Source organism: Uloborus diversus, chromosome 1, assembly GCF_026930045.1.
Source record: "Uloborus diversus isolate 005 chromosome 1, Udiv.v.3.1, whole genome shotgun sequence".
In the NCBI taxonomy this organism is placed as follows: domain Eukaryota; kingdom Metazoa; phylum Arthropoda; class Arachnida; order Araneae; family Uloboridae; genus Uloborus; species Uloborus diversus.
The window spans coordinates 38,372,713-38,396,034 of NC_072731.1; the positions used below are offsets into that span (position 1 = coordinate 38,372,713).

At 32.9% G+C, this 23,322-nt stretch overlaps 1 protein-coding gene across 1 annotated transcript in view; it reads right to left on the minus strand.

Annotated features, from left to right (window-relative positions):
* The window catches only part of LOC129234371 (cell adhesion molecule Dscam2-like), a 75,699-nt gene extending 53,085 nt beyond the window's left edge, over positions 1-22,614 (minus strand). Inside the window, exon 1 of the mRNA XM_054868365.1 lies at positions 22,473-22,614. Coding sequence (XP_054724340.1) covers positions 22,473-22,614 — 142 coding nt within the window. The remainder of the gene's footprint in view (positions 1-22,472) is intronic.
* Positions 22,615-23,322: the final 708 nt, after the last annotated feature.

Genomic DNA, 23,322 nt, shown 5'->3' on the forward strand with positions numbered 1-23,322 from the left:
GTTGCATAGATACTTTTTTTTTTATTCTTAAATACGTCATCCTTTTGCACACATTCAACAATGTTAAATTTCACAAATTATGGGATGACGTACGAGAAAATTTAACAATACTCCACACTGATAAACAATTTTGATATATACAGAAGAAAATAATTTTGTTCAATAAGAAAGAATATATATAAATATTTACATTAAGATAAATAAAAATAAATAAATAAATAAAAATAGATGAAAGCAAAAAAAAAAAATCAATAAATAAATAATAAAAATAATAATTTTAAAAAATTAATTAAAATGCTTAATGCCTATATATTAAAAAAAAAAAATTTGCATAGGTACTAGTGGTTTTCTGTAAATTACAGCAAGGCTTGTTGTGCCGTTAGTTGGTTCTCTTCTCATCCTTTCAGATTATTTCACAAAATGCTGCAAATAATTATAGAACACAACATGAAGTTCATGAAAAAAGCATACAGAAATGAATCCGTGCAGAACATTGTTGATAACTTCGCCAAAATTTTCTTTATTTAGCGGACTTGTGACATGAAATATATAACTAATGCAGTTTTTATTGGGGATACTTTGCTAAATAAAAAATATTCTGGCAACGGATATTTCTGTAATCTAGCTTGGTAGGTGAATCACCATCACCAGGGGCGTGAAAAAGGGGGAGGGGGAGAAGAGAAACCTGTTGGCCCGGGCCTGAGCTTGAAGTGAGCCCAATATTTTTAAAACAAGGTGTGAAATATATGGGTAAACACTATGGAAGGGGGCCCGGAAAAGTCATTTGTGACGGGCCATAAAATTTCTGTGCACGCCCCTGACCATCACATAATCTGTTCTTTGGAAACAAGTCGCGAGCTAAAATATTTTTAATTCATTTTCCCCATTCTTTCGCATTTCCATGTCTCTGCAAACTTGTTAAAGTTGATTCTTTCCCATTAGCTTAGAAGTGATATTTTATGAAGAACTGTGTGCATCAAAGCATGGTAGGTTGACTTTCGAAAGTAAATCAGACAATTTTTGAAACAAAAATCCAGTATAATCCAGCATCCAGTCTAAACTGGCGATACTGTTCGAATCAATGATTCATGATATTCATGATGCTGAGAAGGCGAATCTTGACACTACCATTCACAAGTCGTTTAATGTTAAAGCTGTCAATTTGCCCTGTTTCAGAAATCTCATAGGGATTTATATGTTGATAGATAAAATCAACAAGCCTTTTGACATTTTCCCCAAAATACTGGCTAAGATTAACTATAAAAATAATGATGCGGGACACTCTCACAGGGATCCATTAAGTGAGAACTAATAAGACCGCGAAACACATTGCATATCATTAAAATTTCATGATACTTTAAATGCCTAACGGCAACATACTTTTTCTCGTCTGCCCTGCAATTCGTCTGGCACTTTTCTGTAACCGTTGAATCGTTTGTTTCAAATTTATATCTGACTTTGCAGTATTGAATTTACCATTCTTTTTTTAAAAAAACAAATTTACATTGAATGAATTTTTCCTACAGGTAAGGACACTCATTTAGTAGTGCCCTTATCCTCTCTATGAACCGTGTAGCATAATTGATGCACTCAAATTCACGAAAGACTGGAAACAGTAATTCAACAGTCTGAACGTATAATTTGTAATTTTTCTTCGCGATCAGCAATAATCAAGTGTTTTACAAGTGAAACCAGTGAACGAAACACTTCCCAATACCTGCACAGTTCCGATTTGTCACTACATCCCTTAACAAAAACTCAATGTCTGTTTTGAAGCTTTCAATATTTGTACGTAGCGATTGAATCATTATTTGACTTTTTTCCTCATCCTTTGAGCCAAGAGCATTCTGAACCATCTTTACTCGATTAGCAGAACTTCTCTTGCAGTCTAAAATCAACATCTTATAACGATTTTCTCTAGATTCTCAATAATTTTCCGCAGTCTTCACGGCTTCTTGTGAACTAAAAGCAGCAGCAAGTACTTTGGGAGATAAATGTCATAAAAAAAAAACAACAAAGATTCATTATTTCTTTCGGAAGCATAGAAAAAAATGCGTTCATTATACATTGTTACGAGAAATTGTTTTATTTAATTAGTATTAACCAATGCATTTTCATCTACATTAAGCATTGAGCATCAATTCTTTTATTTCTGAAAGAATAAATCCATGCTCAGAATTTAGAAGAGGTTTTAATATTTCATTTGCCTTTTGAAACAGTTCAAATTTTGAGGATAGATGTTGCGCAGACTGTGTATTGATTTCTCGCTCATACTTACGAATATAAGAACTTATACAGTTTGAATGTGCATATAAACTCGCAGCAGTCTGTGCATTTTTTTCTACAATTTCTTTTAGCGTTTCTCCTCGCGTGTACTTCTTGTAGCACTAGTTGCTGCAATGACATCCTATATTTTCTTGCAGCGTTTTTCAATATTTCGTCTTTGCGTATATCAGCAGCTTCACGAACTCATTTTTGTCGGAGAACATAATTTTTTCTCTTGATTCCTTTTGACAAACTACATATTCGTTTGTCAAAACTGTCTTCAAGTACTCCACTAATTCAATTCAATCTTCAATTGCCCACTAAAACTTTCTGAACTCAGTTTAGAAATATCAGCCATTGCTTAAATAGTTATTGTCACAGAGAAACATAAAACAAAAAGTTTTTGAAATTGGGGAATATTTTTACTCGAAAACAATTACTTTGATTGCAGACGATAAATAACCTTGAACAGTGGTGGAGCTAAGGGGGGGGGGGGCTGTAGAAAAAACTCAATTGCCAGTGGTTTTGACATGAATGCACATTTTAATACAGTAGCTTATGCATATGAAAGGGCTGTTTTGATCAACAAATCCCTTCATAAGGTTTTTTTTTCATCAAAAAACCCCCTTCAGAAGGTATTTTTGATGAAAAAAACCCCTCCAGAAGGTATTGCTGTCTGCGATGGTGACATTGAAAAATATTGATTTACACAAAAATTTTACACTTTAAAATCGCTTGGTTTCATTAAGAGTTATTAATTTTGTACACTTTTTAGTAACTAGAATGGTAAACAAAAAACGTCGGAGATATCTCACGTAAAAATTGCGGCAATAGCCAGAGCGGCTTTTATGACGTAGCTATTACATTAATTGACTTTCTAGGCCCCAAAAATCTCAGTTCAAAACTATAATTAAATTTATAGGTACGCACGTTGCGGAAAACGTAATGAGCAAGTGAACCAAAATGGCCGCTTTCTTTGATGGCCTGTAAAATTATTTCGCGCAGGATTCAACATGTCTACCCAAGATATTCTCACATTAGAACACCTACAGATCAAGATTCTAAAGAGAAAATCTCTGGACCTAAAAATTTTTACGGGCATACATTGTGGGGCCTGGAATACTATACTTCAGACCTCAGTGGACCACCTTCGGAAAAATTACGGACTTCGTGGACCCTCCTCCCTCCCCCTCTCTTGCGCACAAAAAAAATGATTGAAACCACTGATTTGACATAGTTCATTCTTTTTTTTTTTTTTTTTTTTTTGTAACATTTTTACGCTTTTTTTTCTTTTAAATTTATTTAATCATGTCGCCGTTTCCCCAACCTTCCTTTCATCAACAGTATCTTTAATTATTAAAATATTTCAGAATTTCTTTTTTTTTTTTTAATGTAAATGGATGAGACTTGAAAATTTTGGAGAAAAGGTTTTGTTTGAAGTATAATGTACCAGCTGTAAAAATGTGCCTCAATGTTTGCATTTCACTTATTAATACGGATTTGTAACAATATGGACTTCATCATGTACAGACAAAATTAATTAATTTATTGTGTGTTTACTACCGAGAGTTCCATCGGGGCGGGGGCTGCTGCGTGCCGCACGTACTTGAGCAACAACTTTTTTATTCCTCATAAATGTTCTTTCTTTTTAAATTTAAAATATCGTTACTCGTCCTTTCACGATTATATTTAACGTTTCAGCTGAACAGCACCGTGGACTCCCTGGCATGGACTCACGGACTCCTGGGGGTCCTCGGACTACAGTTTGGGAAACTCTGGGTAAATATATTTATTGCGAAACAGCTACATCTTCGATTTTAAACGATTGATGAAAGAAGCAAGGAGAATGTTGAAGAATTTATTTAGTAAAGTAAGAAACACAAAAGTAACAAGGAGTTGGCAATGCCAATATTATTTTTTTTCCACACTTGAATATTAGATAATGAATGAGAAAATGTAAGACAATTATTAAGTTAAGTGGTGTTTTCACCCCTGTCCCTCTAAAAGTCTATCTTTCTCTCACTCTCTCGCACCAACATCTGAATTTTCAGTTTGCTCTCCATCATCTAATGTTCTACAAATATTGTTCAGTATTTTGTGCTACAAAGCTAGCAAAGTACTCCACATTAATATTCCTTATTCATAGCATATTAATGAGTACAGTAATGTAACAATGAAATGTGTTTTATTTGTTATGCTACAGGCAAATTTATATTTATTTTTAAATCAGGGCAGAGAGAAATCATGGCGGACTGCACCGTTAAAATTTTTAGGACGTTTTTTTAGCAGTGTTTTTTTCCTTTGTGGGGAGGGCTCTCGCTCTTGGATTGTCTTCGTGGTATTTTCTGGAAAACACAATGTTTTGTGGTATAAAATTTGAATTAAGGAAATTTTGCTTATTTCTGAGTTATAATTCTTAGTCTATCATGCAAAGCTAATTAAATCATAATTTTAAAATTCATAAACGCACAAGTATTTAAAATTTAGTTTTCTTGATCAGCTTTATGCTGTAGATTAAAAATATTCATGATTCTTCTTCTTTATTTTTTCTTTTAATTTGACATTTCTTTAAGTTAGCTCTCTCTCTCTCTCAAACTCTCTCTTTCTCTCTAACTCTCTCTCTCTATAACTCTCTCTCTCTCTCTCTCTAACTCTCTCTCTCTAATTCTCTCTCTCTCTCTCTCTCTCTCTAACTCTCTCTCTCTAATTCTCTCTCTCTAACACTCTCTCTCTCTCTAACTCTCTCTCTCTCTCTATCTCTCTCTCTCTAATTCTCTCTCTCTCTAACTCTCTCTCTCTCTCTCTCTCTAACTCTCTCTCTCTAACTCTCTCTCTCTCTCTCTAACTCTCTCTCTCTCTAACTCTCTCTCTCTAACTCTCTCTCTCTCTCTCTAACTCTCTCTCTCTAACTCTCTCTCTCTCTCTCTAACTCTCTCTCTCTCTAACTCTCTCTCTCTTTGATTGATGCTAATCACGATTGCTTATTGTTGTTCAAAATTCAATTAATATCAGCAGTTTGGATGCTGTTTTCATTTTTTTTTAACTTTTCTAAGAAATCAAATGGCTTGTGGCGTCATCTACTAGCAATAAATAATACTAAAGACATTGGTGACATCTTTCAAACTAGTAATATAAAGGAACGCCTCAGTTGAGTTCGAGCTGCAGCAGCGACAGATTAACTGGGAGAAATACATAAAATTGGCCCACTTTTTTTTTTCTTCTGTAGTTTTTTACTGGAAAAATTATTTAATTTACCATTTTGCATGCAAAGTTGGATTTGCATGAAGCAAACTTTGTTGAAAAAGAACATTAGACCAAAGGATAACAAAGTTTTCAGATTCGAGTCACCTTTTGAAGAATTTGAAATTTCTCCCGGCACACTAGTCAATATCTTTTACATTATACATGTTGATTGCGTAGGTACTTCGTGTCCCACCCCCTCACCTCTCCCTGCGCACTGTAGGGTGCTGCGACATCCATTCTGGGAGCCTCTGTCCCAGAAGATGTTCAAAAACAAACGTCCGGGATGAACAATTTAAAATATTAAATGCTTGTGAGAGCATTTTCAATCACTTTCTCCAGAAATCTGAAAATTATTTTTTAGTGCCAAAATGAAAAAAGTGCACATTCTGAATGTATCCTAAGCATTTTGTTTTAAGAAACACAGGAACGAAGTTACTAGTAAAAATTGAAATCCAATCTCCCATAGATTTAAAATTGATACAAATTAGAAGTTGATTGTCTAAACCAAAATTAAATGAACTCGAAGCGCAAATAATTTTATAGTGAAAAAAATACTGCCGATTTTTTTTTTTTTTTTTTTTCATTCTAAAATTTTAATTTTCTTAAATTTTGGCAATTGAAAACAAAAGGAAAATGTGGAGTACTTTATTTTTTACTTGAAAGAAAGAGCTCCAAATGATTTCGTCTTTTAAAAAAATAGTTTATTTTGAGGCAAGAATAATTTTAATTTATTCATTTTGTTTCAATTTTGCGAACGACAAAAACATTTTTTAATCGAAATGTTAATATATTAACTTCCTGTGTATTGTAAAAAAGGTGTTGTTGCTTCATTTGTATATTTATTAATTGTTTGCATATTTATATCAGAAATGATATTTTTGAGATATTATTTTCATTTATGCATTTATTTGTGATTCTGTTTTTGAATTTGTCCTTCATAAAATTGTGCGCTCAAAACAAAACAGCTTAATTACAAGTGTTCCAAATAGAAAACTTATCAACGATAACGATTAACATTGCTTAAAAATGATCCTTAACCATTTAGGAAACTGAATTTGATGTGAATTATGTATCATTAGCAGTACCCGCAGGGCGATGCCCATTTTAAAGGAAGTTGATTAAATAAAAAAAACTTTAAGGACAAATTTTAAGGAAATCCATTGAATAAAAAAACTCCCCCCCCCCCCCCCTCTGATGTGAAATGATCTTTTTTTTTCAACTAAAACGCGCTCACATCTTTTGAAAAAACCTATTAACGTCTCTTTGGAATTTAAAATTATTCGCCAAAACTCATAAAAAGTTAACAGTAACTTATAACTCAAAATAATCCTTTACCTATATAGTTCATCGCTTAACGCGCCAAGCAACCACGTATCGAACCCTGTCCTTTAGCGAGTAAAGCGGTTTTTTTTTTCTCTGAAATTCAAAATGTTTCGCCAAATAAACAATACTATAATAAAAATGTTATAAAGAACAATCACAACTGAATAATACGATAAATCAAATTATTTACTTAGAAAAGTAACTATCGTGAACTATAGGAATAAAAACAAACTCTGAAGAAATAAGGAAAACAAAACCCGTTAGAAAAATCCTACAAAATCGAATTATGTCCCTGAATATCGAAAAAAAAAACGCATTCAAAAATTAGTTCGCTGACCACAACAGTTATACAATAACGTAACCGACCACACGTCTGGGCCGCGCGGCATGGTTCCTCGCAGCTATCGACACTGTCGGCCAGTGCCCTCTCGATAAGTTGACTTACCCCGTGTATTAGTAATATTCATAGAATTAACCATTTATTTTAACATTTAATTTGCGATTAAAAATATTCATTCAATCTGATTTTTTAAAAACAATAGCCTTTAGCTTTCCTCAATTAATGAACTATTCAACGTAAAAAGAATTTTTCAATTCGAACCAGTATTAGCGCGTTCAAACAAACAAACAAACTCTTCAGCTTTATATTTTTAGTACAGATTATTTTTTATCAATTCCTTTTTAACCTATTTTCCCGTAGAAGTCGAAGAAAGAAAGAAAAAAGGAAGGACAGATGTCTTAATGCATCCGAAAAATCTCGCTGAAAACGAAAAAAAAGGTCAAACTAATCAAATAAATATTGGAAATTAAAAATTTGAAAGTAACGTTTTTAGATGGGGAAGATGTACGTCGGTCGGTATGTCTACCCTCTAATAAACTTTTAGTAAACAGTCAAATTCTGATTAACTTCTTTTGTTCAAAAGATCTCAGCGTAAAACTCGTTCCCACATTTCACTTTTTTATTTGAACAATTTTTCGTTCAATTTTGAACACCTAAAAAAGCTTAACAACAGAATCTACGTGGAAACTTAAGGCAAGCGTAAATCCCGCACCTTAAGACGGATTTGCTTCAAACAAACTTTGTTGGAAAAGACTCTTCATAAAAAAAAATGTACAGATTTTTTTTTTTTTTTTTTTTTTTTTTTTTTTTGCGATTTGACTATTTGGGAGGTATTTTTTAAACAATTTAAAATTTTTAACATTGCCACCTACGGTAGAAAGTACCAAAATATTGTGTAGATTCTAAATATGTCTTCATGTTTAGTTTAAAGAAAAATGAAAAAACTAGAAACTCTCTCGTAGACTTAACTTTGACACAAGACAGAGATAAATGTGTTTGAATCAAAATCAAATGAATTCATAATGCAAATTGGGATGCGCCAATAAGCAAATTGACCGATTACCGATTAATCGGCTGTTGCTAATCGGCAGAGCCGATCAATGATCATAATGATGCAATATCAATTTCTCCACCATTTTTTTCTTTTATAATATCGACTTTAGAAATAGTAAGTAGTTTATTTCTGAGAGACAATTTATTTTTTGCCACTTCCTTTTTTTCCCAAAATAATTTCAAAATTTTATCCAATTTCCTTAAATTAATATGCATATTATTGCTAATAAAATTACATTACGTTAACCGGACATGAAAATTTTAAAATATTAAGGGAAGCATGTGATCAGGAGGCTAATTTAGGAGCACTTTTAGTTTAAATTTATTTTTATAAATTTAAACTCAATTTTTAATAGCCATTTAATGGGAGACGTTTATTTTTTATAAAAATTATAAGGTTATCTAAAAGCATTTGCTAAACTATAGATACATGAAAAATGTTGCAACATTGAAGACGAATGTGGTTCAAATGGGCAATGAAGTCAAGCCATTAAATTAAAATAAGTTTGTTAATGAAGTCTAAAGTTAATTACTATTGAAACATATCAAAACAAAAAGGGTTAGGCATACGCCTCTACGAACACAGACGATCCTTTCCCTTCCAAAGCAAACATACAACTGACTCCAAAGGGGAGTGGTTTAAAATGACGTAATACAAAAAATAAAAGGAACTCGAATCAAATAATTCAATAAAAAGAAACCATAAGTTTCGATTCAACATTGTATACATGTGTATATTTATTCAAAGTAGTAAGAAAAAATAGAAAAATAGCATTATTTCAACCATCAGTTTGAAACAAAATTCATAATAAGAACAAAGTACGTGCATAAATTCTTTATAAATCAAATAATGTTTAATATTAATTAATTTTTTGTTGATTCAAAAATTAATAATTTAAAGAGTAAGTTGTAAAGTGCACGATGAAATAATTCTTATAGCTAGTAGGAACAAAATAACTGAAAAAAAAAGTTTTATTTTATTCATAATAGTGTCGTGTGAATATAAGATCTGAGAGGGTTACTCTCTAATATTTCATTCAGTATAACAGATTTTCTAAACTATTTGTTTTCACACTGTACAATTTCATACTGCATGTTTCGTAAGGTATGCAGAAAATTACATTTATTTATTGTTTATAAAGATATGCATCATAGTTTCTTGCTGAAGGTATCCCATTTTTTAAAAAAAGTTGTGAATGGAAGTCTGTGGCGCGCCAGCGTCCAGGAGACTCCATACCACCTACAGCCTTGAAATTAGGTACAAAATTACTTCGAGTTTCGGTGGTTTGCACCTGGGGTTTTTATTTTGAATTTAGAATTAGGGTTTTCATAATTAATTATTTAAGCTAAAATTTCACGTAAAATGCTTACTAAGGGATGAAAGATTTCCCACACCCCTTAACATTCTATGTCGTTCGAAAGAAAGTTTTTTTTTTCTGCATCAAATAAAGCTTGTTCCAACTTTCTCAGTTAATTAGAACAGCGTATATAATGTATTCTATTTTAACAGAAAATCCTATTACGATCAACTCAATTCAAGCCCTTAGCTAAAGAGCAAAATATATTACTAGAGAACACAAATTTGAAAACGACTTTTCAAACTTACAAAACTGCCATTTTGCAACGCTCAGGAGTCCCTTAAAACCTATAGCTCTGCAAGTTAGAAAAAGTTAGTTTAAAACCCGGAAAATGGGTGCTTTTTGTTCCAAAGGGAACTCGTAACGTTTTTTTAATCTGATTTCTTAAATTGACGATTTAAATCTTTGCGAATAAAATAAGATTGCAAAGCAATCTACGGGGGTTGGTAAGCGTCAACGAGCAGGGAGCGGAGCCCCTAGTACTAAAAAAAATATTGTGGACAATATTTTTTCCGCCAAATGTAAGAAATGGGTAAAATGACCGATTAACGGCGCATCCCTAGTGCAAATATTTTTATCAGGACTGCGAAGTCAAACTCCGAATCCTAGAATGTTACGACCTTCGACTCTGATACTGACTCCAGAACTCCAAATGCAGTAAGACTCCGACCATGACACCGCCGACTTGGTAGAAATAAACTCGGAGGGAAAATGAACGATTCCGACGCTTGGAATTTTAAAGGTTTCGATTCCTTCTTTGACTCAAAATCAGTCCGACTCCGACTCCGCTGCCTTGTTTTTTTTTTTACGGTGAAATAATGATTGTTGGGAGGATTTTCTTTGATTTTCATTCCGAAGTTTTAATGGGTTAATGTAAACAGCATATTATTCACTAACAAATAGTTACAAAGTCAAAAGTTCTCATGGCAAATTACTCTCACAGAGTACAATTTTAGGTACAAGGAGCAAAATTTTATCTTTCCAATCACCCAAAAAGAATCCAGGGCCTCCGTGGCTCAGCGGTAGAAGCTTTGTTTCATTTGCCGAAGGTAGTAGGTTCAATTCCCACCGGTTCCCTGGGTCTTATTTCCTCTCGTTGTGCTGTAAATCTTTCTCGTGATGCCTCATATGCAAAAAAAAATAATACAAAACAAGCAAACGAACAAGTCCAAGCTCTTGTGGCGATGATAGCTATCCGTCCGTAGCGTTTTGTAACTATGGACACGACAACAACAACAACAAATGAAAGGGAAGGATCAAAAGTTAAAACATTGCCAATTATGTTTCAATCTACCTCAACTGTCCTTACTGTTTGAAAATATATATACAATTGCAGCAAATGTCATTCCCATTTAAATACATAGTGTCATTTCCTTTTTAATCGATCCACAGCTTTATGTGGTAGAATCATCAGGTCCATCGAAAGTGGCTGAAGGCCACAAAATGTTTCATTTATGGTTCAAGTTAAGACCTTTTTTTTCTAATATGAATATCTTGATAATAATTATTGTCATTTATATACATTCTCACGGCCATGACCGAAAGAGTTTCATTTTCGTGTTACAAATTATCGTTGCGCGCGTTAATTCTGCATGCTAATTTCCTCGATGGAATTTGTTAGATGAAGGAGAGAACTTACACAGAGCATCTAACTTTTTCTTACTGAATTAAAAAAGGGCAATTGCACTGATTAAAATTTATTATTAGTATTATTATTATTTTATTTATTTATTTATTTATTTTTTTGGACTGTCAAAAATGGACCACCAACAGATTTGGACCATTGTGAAAAGTCTTAAATAGTTACTTATTTTTGACTGTCGAATTACCTTTAGCCATGATTACGAATAACTTTCAGTCATGTAAAAATATGTGTTTGAAGCTGTTGTATGATTGCTGAAGTGTGGGGTCAGTGGTACACACAGGAGCAGGGTTCAAGGGTGCCCTTGAGTTTTTTTGATTGAAGATAATCCTATGTATGAAGTTGGTAAAATAATTCCAAAAAAGTGAACAATACAGATTTTAGATTCAATAAATTGTATCTACGAAGATTTTATTTCGCTGTTTTTTTTTTAACTAGTGGTATCCGTACGACTTTGCCGTAATATAAAATTAAAAGGTAATTTGGCTCACCTGTATATTAATGGATGATCCATTTCTCGCCAATTTGCTATGTTCATTTGCCCGCCGATGTTATTGGCCTACGTTATAATAATTTACTCGTCCACGTTACGATAATTTGGTCGTCCACGTTATGATAATTCGCTCGGTAAAATGTTCCTTAAATTGGAATATAAAAAGAACAAAATCGAGGTGTTTACCGCTATGCTACGAAATGATTTTGTGCCAAATTTCATGAAAATCAGCCGAACGGTCTAGCGCTATGCACGTAACAGAGATCCAGACACAGACTTTCAGCTTTATTATTAGTAAAGACTTTGAGAGCAGTAAATACACACATTAATGTCCTTTCTTGTACTTCAGCTAGGTATCTATTACATTAGTCACCAAAAAAGAACTTTTTGCCTGCATCCTGGTTTTAAATAGCCAATTCTTACTCATTTTGAGTCGAGAAAAACGAATATGGTAGTGGATTTTCTTTTATTAGCTCTTATTTTCAAGATACAAGGAAGCCCATTAGAGAAAGATGCACAGCAATCACACATTGATTTAAAGGTAATTTTAAAAAGGAAAAAAAAAACAATCCTCTGCAATAAATGTTATTAAATAGGTTCTGTTTATTAAACAATGCTTATTTTTCGGAAAGCAGTTGTTTCTTTTGACGTATTGCTGTAAACGCTTCATTTTCGATTGCATTTTGTGCGTCGAGGAAGCACCATCTCTTGTAATAGTTCAGCAGCATTTGGTGAGCATTAACTCAGCCCAGTGACACTGATATCTACGTCACATTGTAAAGATATCTTGGTGAAACCTTTTCGCATGCTCACTGCTCAAAACTTTAGTTTTTAAACAAAATATCCTGGATGAGAAGAAGGGAACAAAAACGAGTTTCAGAGACACATCATTCATCAAATGTCACAGATCTGCCGTAGGGATTGCTTGACCAACTGTTTTTAGTTCTCGTCTTCTCTGTTGCTTAGAAATACTTGTAATACACCATTAAAGGCTCCTTGGGTGCTTTTTTCACCCCTCGCAATTTTTTTTCAAAAGCAGCGATTTTCATAACTGCGCGCTTTGGAGTGCCGTTAAAAATTCTCTCCTTAACCTTAGCAACCTCAGCTTCTACATATATCTTGGAAATTTCCCTCTAAGGTATTGGAAAATTGTCTTTGTACACAGCTTTCAAAGTTCTTCAGCAGTCCCAGCAGAATGAGTATGGGTGGAATCAGAAATGGGTGGATATATTAGAGGCTCATTTTGGGCATTTTTCTCCCAGAATTTAAATTTCTTAAAGTCCATTGCGGTTGTCATGTAGTGAGGTTTTCTATCCCAACCTGCGGTCGAAGTTTAGAAGAGAGTCATTTCCATGGGAGTGTTTCTATCTGCCAGGAAAAAAGAGCATTATAAAGAATTCACTATCCTAATTGGCTCCGTATCTTGTAAAACGTAATTAATTGGCTCCGTATCTTGTTGTTGTTAAAAGTTAACTTTTTATGGTGATTTTCGTGTTAAACGAAGCAAAATACTTCGGAAATAAGTATTTTTGAGCCAGATGCATTTTTGGTGTTGACTAGCGTTATTAATGATTTATTTTATTAACTATCGTTAATAAACAATTTATTGTTCACTGTTTTTTGCTCTCGACAGTTGATGAAATCAAAAGCATTTTGCCTGAATTAAACAGAAAAGAAAAAAGGTATATTTTTTGAAATGAAATAGAACTTTTAATTTGAAAACAATATCTGAGTCTGACAACAAGCGACATTTTAGTCAAAACCGCCCCAAACATTTTACTTCAATTATAATTAATACTTCTTCCCATTAATTAATTCGTCAAGATTGCTGTTTAAAAATACAGTACTCATTTAAACTCCCAGACAAAACCTAATTATTGGCCAATTACGTTAGCTAGGATGCAAAAGATAATGAAAATGAAGAAAAAATATATGATGACGCTATCAGGGTATTAAAATTCATGACAAAGTAAAAGAAGAAGAAGAAATTTGCGGAGATCAATCATTTATGACGTTTTTTTTCTTCTCTTTTTCCTTGAAGCTCGAGTGCGATTAGAATTTGAAATCGTCAGTTGGACTCCTTCATTGTGCACCACAAGTTCAAAATTATTATTTTGTGTCATTCACTACCTATTGACTATGTTATCTGAGAATGTGTCATCCATCAGTATTAAACAAATGGCTGCTAGACAATACCTCTGTTTTTGTCGTCGGTGCAATTGCGCAAGGTGATAAGCCTCGCGAAGAGTTTTATTTAAAAAGGGCCTTTATCATGCCATCCAAGAGCAGCGATCATATAACTTGAACTAAAGAAAATACCTCGAAAAAAAATCGACAGTTTTGTAAAGTGCCCGCTCTTATATTGGTCACACAATAATAATAATAATAATAATAATAATAATAATAATAATAATAATAATAATAATAATAATAATAATAATAATAATAATAATAATACACTATTATTAGAATTATCATTGTTGTTGTAACATATAAGGTAAAAAGTTGCAAGGAAATTTCATATTAGTGTTTCGGGGCAAAAGCAACCCATTTTTTTTAATGAAAAAAATCTTAACTCTTATGCGTTTTAAGGGATTTAAGACAATCAAAAACTCTTTTAGCAGTCTTCGCGTTTTAAGCAATGAGTTTAAAAAAATTTATCCGCATATATATATATATAATAGGCAATGATCGAGTAAAGCTGACGTCATCAACAATGAAACTCGAGCCATAGCATGATAATTTTATAATACTTTTTGGTAATGTTTAACATGCAGGGAAAGGCTTTATTTTGACGAGGCTGAACTGGATCCGGTAAAATAACTGTTTTGCTGGTAAGACTCATTTTAGGAGCATGAAGAAACGTAAAAATGGTCAACAATGAACGCTATCTACTTAAGTTTAGGATTCATCGACTGGAGTTATGGTTAAAATTTCAACTATCAAAACATCACCAAACACAATGGTTTCGTTCAAATGTTGAATGAATTTTCAGAAGCAATCAACGACGGGCGATTTTCCAGTAATAAATAAATAACGTATTTTCAGGCGCGTCAACATCGATTTGAAAACAGTATTTGTTGCAAGGTTTCAGCTTCATATTAATTTGCATGCTCTTTCTCGTCAGATAAAATAATTTTTACTTCCAACTAGGAATTTTTATTTATTTTAAAATGGATACGCACAATTACATAAATATGAAAAAGCAATGAAAGAAAAATAAAAAGTATTGAACTCAAAAAAAAAAAAAAATCAATATGAAACTGAATTGAAACAGAAATTCCCATCATATAAATCTGTAATAATTAACAATTACACAGAAAAAAGATACGAAAGAAGTATTTTTTCAACGCAAAAGTTTTAACGGACAGTTAAAGATAGAAATGAGTTGCACAACGTAATTTTACAATCTGTTAGAAATTAAAAACAGAGTAAAAGATTCTTGTCTCACTAATCATTCTTATTATAAAAAAAAATATGTGCTTCCCTTTTTATGAGGACAAAAATTTGAATCGCTTTTAGTATTTTAAACTTCATAAATTGATAGTGGCCATTATCAGAACAATGTCAAAGCTCACTTTTTTTTCTTTTCTAAGGAATGAGAAACCATGTAAGTATACAGATCAACTATTTCATTTTTTCTTCAAAACTCACTTTCAACGAAATTTTTTACGCAAAAAATTAAAGAAGCATAGAGAGATAGAAAAACCAATAAATTTGTAGAAAAACCAACATGTATTTGTCTGATCATCTTAGGAACGAACTTAGTCACAGGAACGAACCATGGCTGCGGAAGTCGGAGAGTCGGAGTGGGACTGATTTGGAGGTAAAGAAATCGGAATTGGGGAGTCAAAGACTTAAAGTTTGAAGAGTCGAAAGCATTTCCCTCCATGTCCGCAACTCTGTCAGTGCTTGCGGATTCGGAATCCGAGTAGAAAATGGATTGATTTGGGAGTAAAAGAGTCGGAGTCGAAGGTTAAAAAACTTCCAAAGTCAGAGTCAGAGCCGGGCTTTTTTTCCTCCAACTCCGCAACGAAGATATCGTAATTTGTTTTCATTTTTTAAAAAAAAGGCTTTATAAGTTTTTTATATGAATCGGCCAAATAACTTTTGAAATTCTTTCTGCGTAATTCCAAAAAGAAAATGACGAGAAATTGTTGTGTTTGGCCTCTGGTTAGACGAGTTCATTGACTGGGTTGCTACAGCCTTTTTTTTTTTTTTTCATTTCAGTTCAAACAAACTCAACCAGATTCATCAAAGTTCTCGTAGATTTTTTTTAATCATTAAACGAATCAGCAAAAATATTTTTAATGCCATTAGCAAAGTTATAATTATTATTGCAACTTTATCGATTTCTAAAAAAAACGTGAAGTGTTTGTTTGCTAGTTACACTACCGTATAAAGCATTTAGTGTTCTACAATAACATATTTTAGCTGCAAGTGTGAAGATATACTCAGCTCCTTTATGACCTATTTTGGGTTCACTTCGGGTGCTGTTTTTCCAGATTTACGAGTCTAATACAAGGGTAAAATTGCAGTCCCTTGAGTGTGGATACTGTAGTTTTGCCAGAATTGCAGTCGAGTGAGCTGTTTGATATTTACTTGCAATTCCGCCTATCAGTTTCTAAATGATTTAGGAATTTTTCTGGTTTATCAGGAAGATTTCAAACAATTGTTATGTACCTATCTGAACTTAATTTAAAACTTTCTGATTTATTACAGAAACGTGACTGATATCGATCGAGGAGACTTTTAAATTCTTCATAAAGATTCCAGGTCAATTTTAAAAAGTTTACAAATTTTTCGACGGAAACTTTCCTGTGTTTTGCCAGATATGTTACTGGTAGACATTAAGTGCACTATCTACGCATTATTCTGCCGTGTGCAGGTAAACGGCAGTAACTGCAGATTTTTCGATTTTCATTTTTTTTTTTTTTTTTTTTTTGCATTTTTGAAATCTTTATTATAGTTTTATGGTATAAACACTTTTATTTGGCTGCCGCAGAAAAAAAAGCATTTTTTTTATCAGTGGTAATTAGCAGTAACTGCTTTTTTAGCAACATTTTGCGGGAAGTCGGCAGTATGTACATACTGCTCTTTACCTGCCCACGGAAGAACGAAAACTTTCTCCCGTGGTCTGGTAAACGGCAGTAACTGCTTTTGTCGCTACATTTTGCAGGTAATTGGCAGAATGCACTTACTGCTCTTTACCTGCACACGGAAGAACGAAAACTTTCTCCCGTGGGCAGGCAAACGGCAGTAACTGCAAATTTTTTGATTTCCATGAAATTTTTTGCCCATGATCGTTCTGCCGTGAGAGGGTAAATGGCAGTAACTGCAATTTTTTCCATTTTCTTTTCTTTTCTTTTCTTTTCTTTTCTTTTTTTTTTTTTTGGAATTTTTCAAATCTATGCTTCTTTAGTTTTATGGTGCAAACATGTTTATTTGGTTAGCGCTAAATAAAAGCATTTTTTATAAGTGGTGATTAGCAGTAACTGATATTATCGCTACATTATGCAGGTAATCAGCGGTATGTACTTACTGCTCTATACCTGCCCATAACCATTGTCTGGAGAATGGAACATAAATGAATCGCCGCCAAAACTTGAACCAAGACGCATAAACGGTTTTCGCGATTTCTTTTTAGCTCAACTAAGGGCAAGCAGTAACGCCCCTATGGGAGGTCATTGTGTGTCCTCTCAAAAATTTCCTTGATTAGGCAAATTTAGAGAAAATATTGCATTTTTTAAAATGATTCCTATTCGCTTCTCATTAGATGTAGGTATGCGTGCGAGGTCGTATTTTATCTTTCGGCAAAATTTGGGAATTACCGTCTCTCGTCCTTGAGCGAAAGAAATACTTAAAAGGGGGAGATACTTGGGGGAAAATAATCATACTTTATTTCAAATAAAGTCGAAGAAAATGTTTTGTAATTTCACAGCCCTCAAACATTTAAAAAAAAAAAATCTTTGATTCTTCATATCCGTGCTCTAAAAACAATAAAACAAAATTATTTTTTGCTAATGTACAGTTATAGAGGATAACATACGAGTAAACACAAGTAATGCTTGGCAGACGAAAAATAAACGTGTACCAACAGAACGATTCTGTTCCATTTGTTTTGTTCTGTCGCAGACCATATTTTTCACAATGTTTTATATATACTAAGCTGCTGCACGTTTAGTATTTCGATGAGAGCCGTTATCAACAAAGCATTTCTTTCGCCTAAATTTTCATGGATATTTATTGCTTTATTGCAAAGTGCGGAACATTAAGCGATTTGTCGTAGTTTTAAAATTGCCTAAAGAATCTTCCAGTTGCCAAGTGACAACGTATGAACATTAAAGAGTTTTCGACAATGCCGTAAGCAATCAAAACATATGCCTTTTTATTTTATTTTTAAATTACATTTCATTTATTGATATTAAATTTATGTCTAGTGTATACACGGTATTATTTATTTTTTAAAGTAAAGTATATTATTCACATTGCATGCAATAAATATACTTCGTAATGGCATATTTACTCCGTATTATGTTGAATTTGTAATTATTGGTTATTCAATAGTACATTGTGCAGTTACTGCTGATTACCAGTAAAAGTGCATGAAAATTACTACTGCGAAGTGCAGGTAAACGGCAGTATCTGCTTTAATTAAAATTTTGATTGAAAATAAAATTGAAACAAACTGCCCAAAAAATACTTCGATATAAACATATAGAATAGCCTAAAATCAAATTTCAATATTTAATTGATATTTGTGGCAAATCAAAAACTCGTTTCTTCAAATATCTCAGAAACTCATTTTTGTAGATACTGCCGTTTACCTGCACACGTGCCGTTTACCTGCACACAGCAGTATTTTCCTGGAAAGTTTCTGTGAGGGGAAGCAGGAGCAGAAAATTAAGGTCAAAGTGAAAACGACAATTTATAATGACTTGCAGGCAAACAGGGAGGAATGCCCTGAAACATATCTAGTCGGAAGCTCGGTTTGAAACAAATTACGCATATTAGTGCTTTAGGTATCAAAATCCAAAAACCTGGGCTATAGGGATTTTTTAAAAATGTCAGCATCTATCTTAAAAATTCATGTATTGAAAGTTCATCCTATAGTAAACACGTATATAAAAAAATATGGAACAATTATGAAGAGTATCTTTTGACCCATTTGAGGTTCAAAGCGAAGAAAAAATAATTAAAAATTATTTTCAAATCAACTTTTGAATGTCAAAAAAGAATAGAAGTTACATTTAACAAAAAAATATAAATACCGCAGATTCCAGCAAATTTTGAGGAGTTTCCGAAAATTGAGGTAAAACGAGTGTTAAACATGTTGAGTCATTTTACCTGAATCAAAATCATACGCGATTTTGTGAGCGCAATCGTGAACAATGATCGAGTTTTTAATTCTCATTCCTTAATACAATTATCATATTATTGAAAGTGAAATTCCAGAAGAGATTTTGTTTATTTAAAAAGTACATCGTCGCAATTGGTCCAAAAACTGTAGGAGTTTTAATGGCATGTATAAGGTTTTCAAACGATGAAAACATAATGTGGCTGACAAGAAAAAAATAAAAATAAAAATTTGGACTAACTGATCATTACAGCTGCGCATATTTGCTACGGGCCAGTAGCAAAGAGTAATAAAAACATGTTCTTCACTGAGAATATTCAGCTAGAACTGTTGGTGGACAATCTTTCGTAGCACGTTTTGAAGTATGAAATCATTAAATGTTAGGTTATATACCAACTTTTATTTTTTTCTTTATGCTACTAACATAAAACGATATGGTTGATAAAGAATCAACTATGCACTGTGGTAATACTCCAAATACATCAGTATCACGTCATTCAAACATTAACTTTCTTGTCTATTTTCTTTTAAAGAAAAATAGTAAGATTTATTATTTACATCAATCTGAATTGATTCAACATACTGCAGATCTTATATTTACAGCTATTATGCTACTCAAATCATTAAAAAGACAACAAAAAAATATATCTGTCCTTAATTCCACGCTAACACTTGTATGCTTAGATATTTTTACAACATATTTAAATTAAGCTTTTTTTTCTTAGAAATAAAAAAAGAAAGATATACAATTCTAAATATAATAATAGGTTTATTCTTAAAGACAAAAGCAGTTTTACTGCAGTCATTACTGATAATAATAATTACACTGCTGTTGAAAAAGTTTGTGTACCAATTCATAAATCATAAAAATTGTTGCAGTTTGTAATTTTTAAAAAAAAAGCCACTATAGATTTTTATTTACTACATTTATTGAGGAATAACACCTAGATTTCAAAATAATTAATTATTTTGAAATTTCCAGAATCGAGAGTAAAAAGACTATTTACGAATGAAATTATTGTAGGTTTTCACTAATAAATCCTTATCAAAATTTTAAAAAAAGATAAGCACGCATGCAAAATGCATTTTACATAACAGTAGCTTTCTGTGAAGAAAAGACTGATACATGGGCTAAGTTGCTTATATCATTAAGATTGTTAGAAAATAAACAATAATTATTATACCCTTTCAGTTCATAGAAATGAAAACAAATACTTTTTGTGCAAATATATATCGTAAAAATAAAATATCTTTTAAAACGTATTCTTATTTCTTCGACTTCTTTTTTGAAGCACAATAACGCTGCTCAAAGCACACGCCGCGAAAAGAAAAAAAAAGGAAGCAAACACCAGGGAAAAAAGTCAGAAAAAAAGGAAGAATAGTATTATTCGAGCAAATTTAATAACTATATTCATTGTTTTCGGCAATCGGCAGTTCCTTTTTTTTTCGAACACTCTTACTAATGAATACGAACAACAGACAAAAAACACTTTTCCGAGCATTCAGCTGTCAGCGCTGAAAGAGAAAATTAATGGGATCCTGTATAAAAAGCGGATCGAACTTTGATCTGAGAAAAAATATTTCTTTTCATTCATGATTTTCAATGGAATTCTAAATTTCCGTGGAATCATGCGAAACACTTCGTGAATAAAAATCTGTCAACAGGGTTTTCCTCATCAATAGAATTTTTTGAAAACTAAGATTCATTTTTTGATCGCCACCCGCAGTTATTGTAGATGATGTTTTGGTAGTCCTTCCTTTTGAAGAATTATATTTCAATCAATTTTACGAAAGATGGATTTGATTGCCCTTAATGTCGTCAAAATATTTGATACTCGTATTGGTTTTTTAAAAAAAAGTGTTTGAAAACAGGGAAAAAAATTAAACAAAGAAAAGTTTTTCCCGGGCAATTCATTGTCTTTTCTACGCACAATGAAATACCTTTCGTCGCAAGTCCTACAGAATCGACTGGTTTTTTAGCGATCACAAATTTCTTTTTCCTTTACTTGACCAAATTTGATGTTGCTCTGATTTTTCAGATCACCACAACAACAGTTGTTTTTAATATTTATTTAAAGAGCGAAATTTTTGTCATCAGAGTTACAAATCGGCGGTGGTATAATTTTATTTATATTTCTTTTAGGACTGAACTCAAGTAGACTTACAGTAGAAAAAGGATTTTTTGCGTAAAATCACGTTTACCAATAAATATGACCTTAAAAAACAAAACTTCATTCCAAAAACAAAAATTTCAGGTCACTATATCTCATCATTTGAGATTGATAAGAAATAAAAACACATTGGGTAACGGCACCAGTAACAAACAAGGGTCCAGTAACAGTCTTAAGATTGTATTTAAGTAATGAGAATTTTAGGTGGCTAAAACTGATATTGGTGTGTCCCATGCATACGATGCAATCATCTAGTGTTATCAGAGTGAATTTTATAAGCCAGGTGATATTTACAAGGCAGTGGTGGAAGGTTATGAACAGCTACCACGAGGTCAGCTGGTTTTTCATGTTCATTTGAATTTAATAAGGCTTTAGTTCTAAAAATAAAGAACTTTTGCTCATTTTGAAGAGAAAAAGAGAATTTTGTCTGTTGCTCATCCTTTCCTCATCATATTTGTTACTGCGTATCATCAGATTCTTCGCTGTCTGTTACTGTGGGCCGAACGTTTTTCGAAATTGAAAAAATGAAAATAGAATGAATTAATTCGAATTATCCAGAAGCAGCCATACGTTAAATGAGCTGTAGTGGTACGAGAGAAAAATAAATTAAAAAGTTTAAATGCATTAAAAGGCTCAGAAAATTGAGTTAACCTGAGAGCGATGTCTTAAGCACATGTCTGTTACTGGTGCCATTACCCTAACGTTATACGCTGTTAATAATCTTTACGATAACTGTACTAGTGGATATCGACCATAAAATCTTGATCTTGCTTACTACATCCTAATCACAATTTCTTTTTCTATGAATATGCCTCGTATTACCTATTCTGGAAAATCACCAAAAGTGGCGAGTGCAAATTTCTTGGTCATTTCCGTTCTATTCCATTCACAAAAACAGGAAATCTAACGAGTAGAATATAACAAAAAAATTCCACCCACATAAAAGAAGCTGAATGAAACGAAATGTTACACACGTAAGAACATTGCTAATATGTATAAGTAAGTTATCACAAAACGAAAGCAAAATGATCACTTATTGCTTTAAACATCCCAAATGAGTAGAGGTGTTTTGGACCCTGTTGAGCCATCTCTAGCGTGAATGTTCGAGACGATACAGGAGAGCATTGAGTCATAACAGTATCGTACGATTTCCTACGTCATCTCGTACTACTAATACTGTAAAAACGCGCCACTAATTCAATTTATCTCGTAAGCCTACCAACTTACCGTGTAAACTTGTTGAGCTCTCATCGAATGCTCTAGTAGGTCTATGCTTTTGAGTTACAGACAGCACCCCCAGCTGAGGTGATGATATGGTGTAATATCGTATACGAAACATGGTCCCTCTATTATTGATCCACAATCCCATGGCCGCCAGTCCTTGTGTCACGCGCCAGTCCTTGTGGTATGCGTCAGACACATGTGTTGGCACTAACCGCAGAGCAGTCACGAGGTATTTTTTAGTTGGACAACGCCCTACCACACACAGCAAGGATGTCAGGAGATTTCCTCTTCCACATTATCACCCTTTTTGTCCTTCTTGATTACAGGAATTTTTTTGCAAATCGAGCATATCTGGGATCTCTTTGAACGGTAAGTTGGAGGGCATACGAGTTTGATTGAACTAGTGACGCCTTTGCAGTGAATGAGAAACAAGATGACGTTAGACAACGTACGAAACTTTTAAGCCTCAATCCTCGTCAGTATCGTCATTGCATACCTGCTAGATATACTCTCTAACATGGTAAAAAACCGTCACTCATTTGATATTTTTTCTGTAATAAATGATCATTTAGCTTTCATTTTGTAATTACTTTCTTATAGAGGAAAAGAAGTCAATATGGGGAACCCTCCTTAGTGGTTATAAGAGGTACTGAAGACTGACGACGAAGACTGTAGAGTATAGGGAGTGTTTTTTTTTTTTTTACTAATACAAGACAGCAGAGAGCAGTTAGAAATTTTCTTTCAAGTAGTGTAAATGCAGCGTGAGTTATTGTGAAAACTGGTGTTTTCTCTGGACTCAAAAATTCAAGAGGAGTGTGAAATACTTTTCTTTTCCAGGACTTATGTATAATTA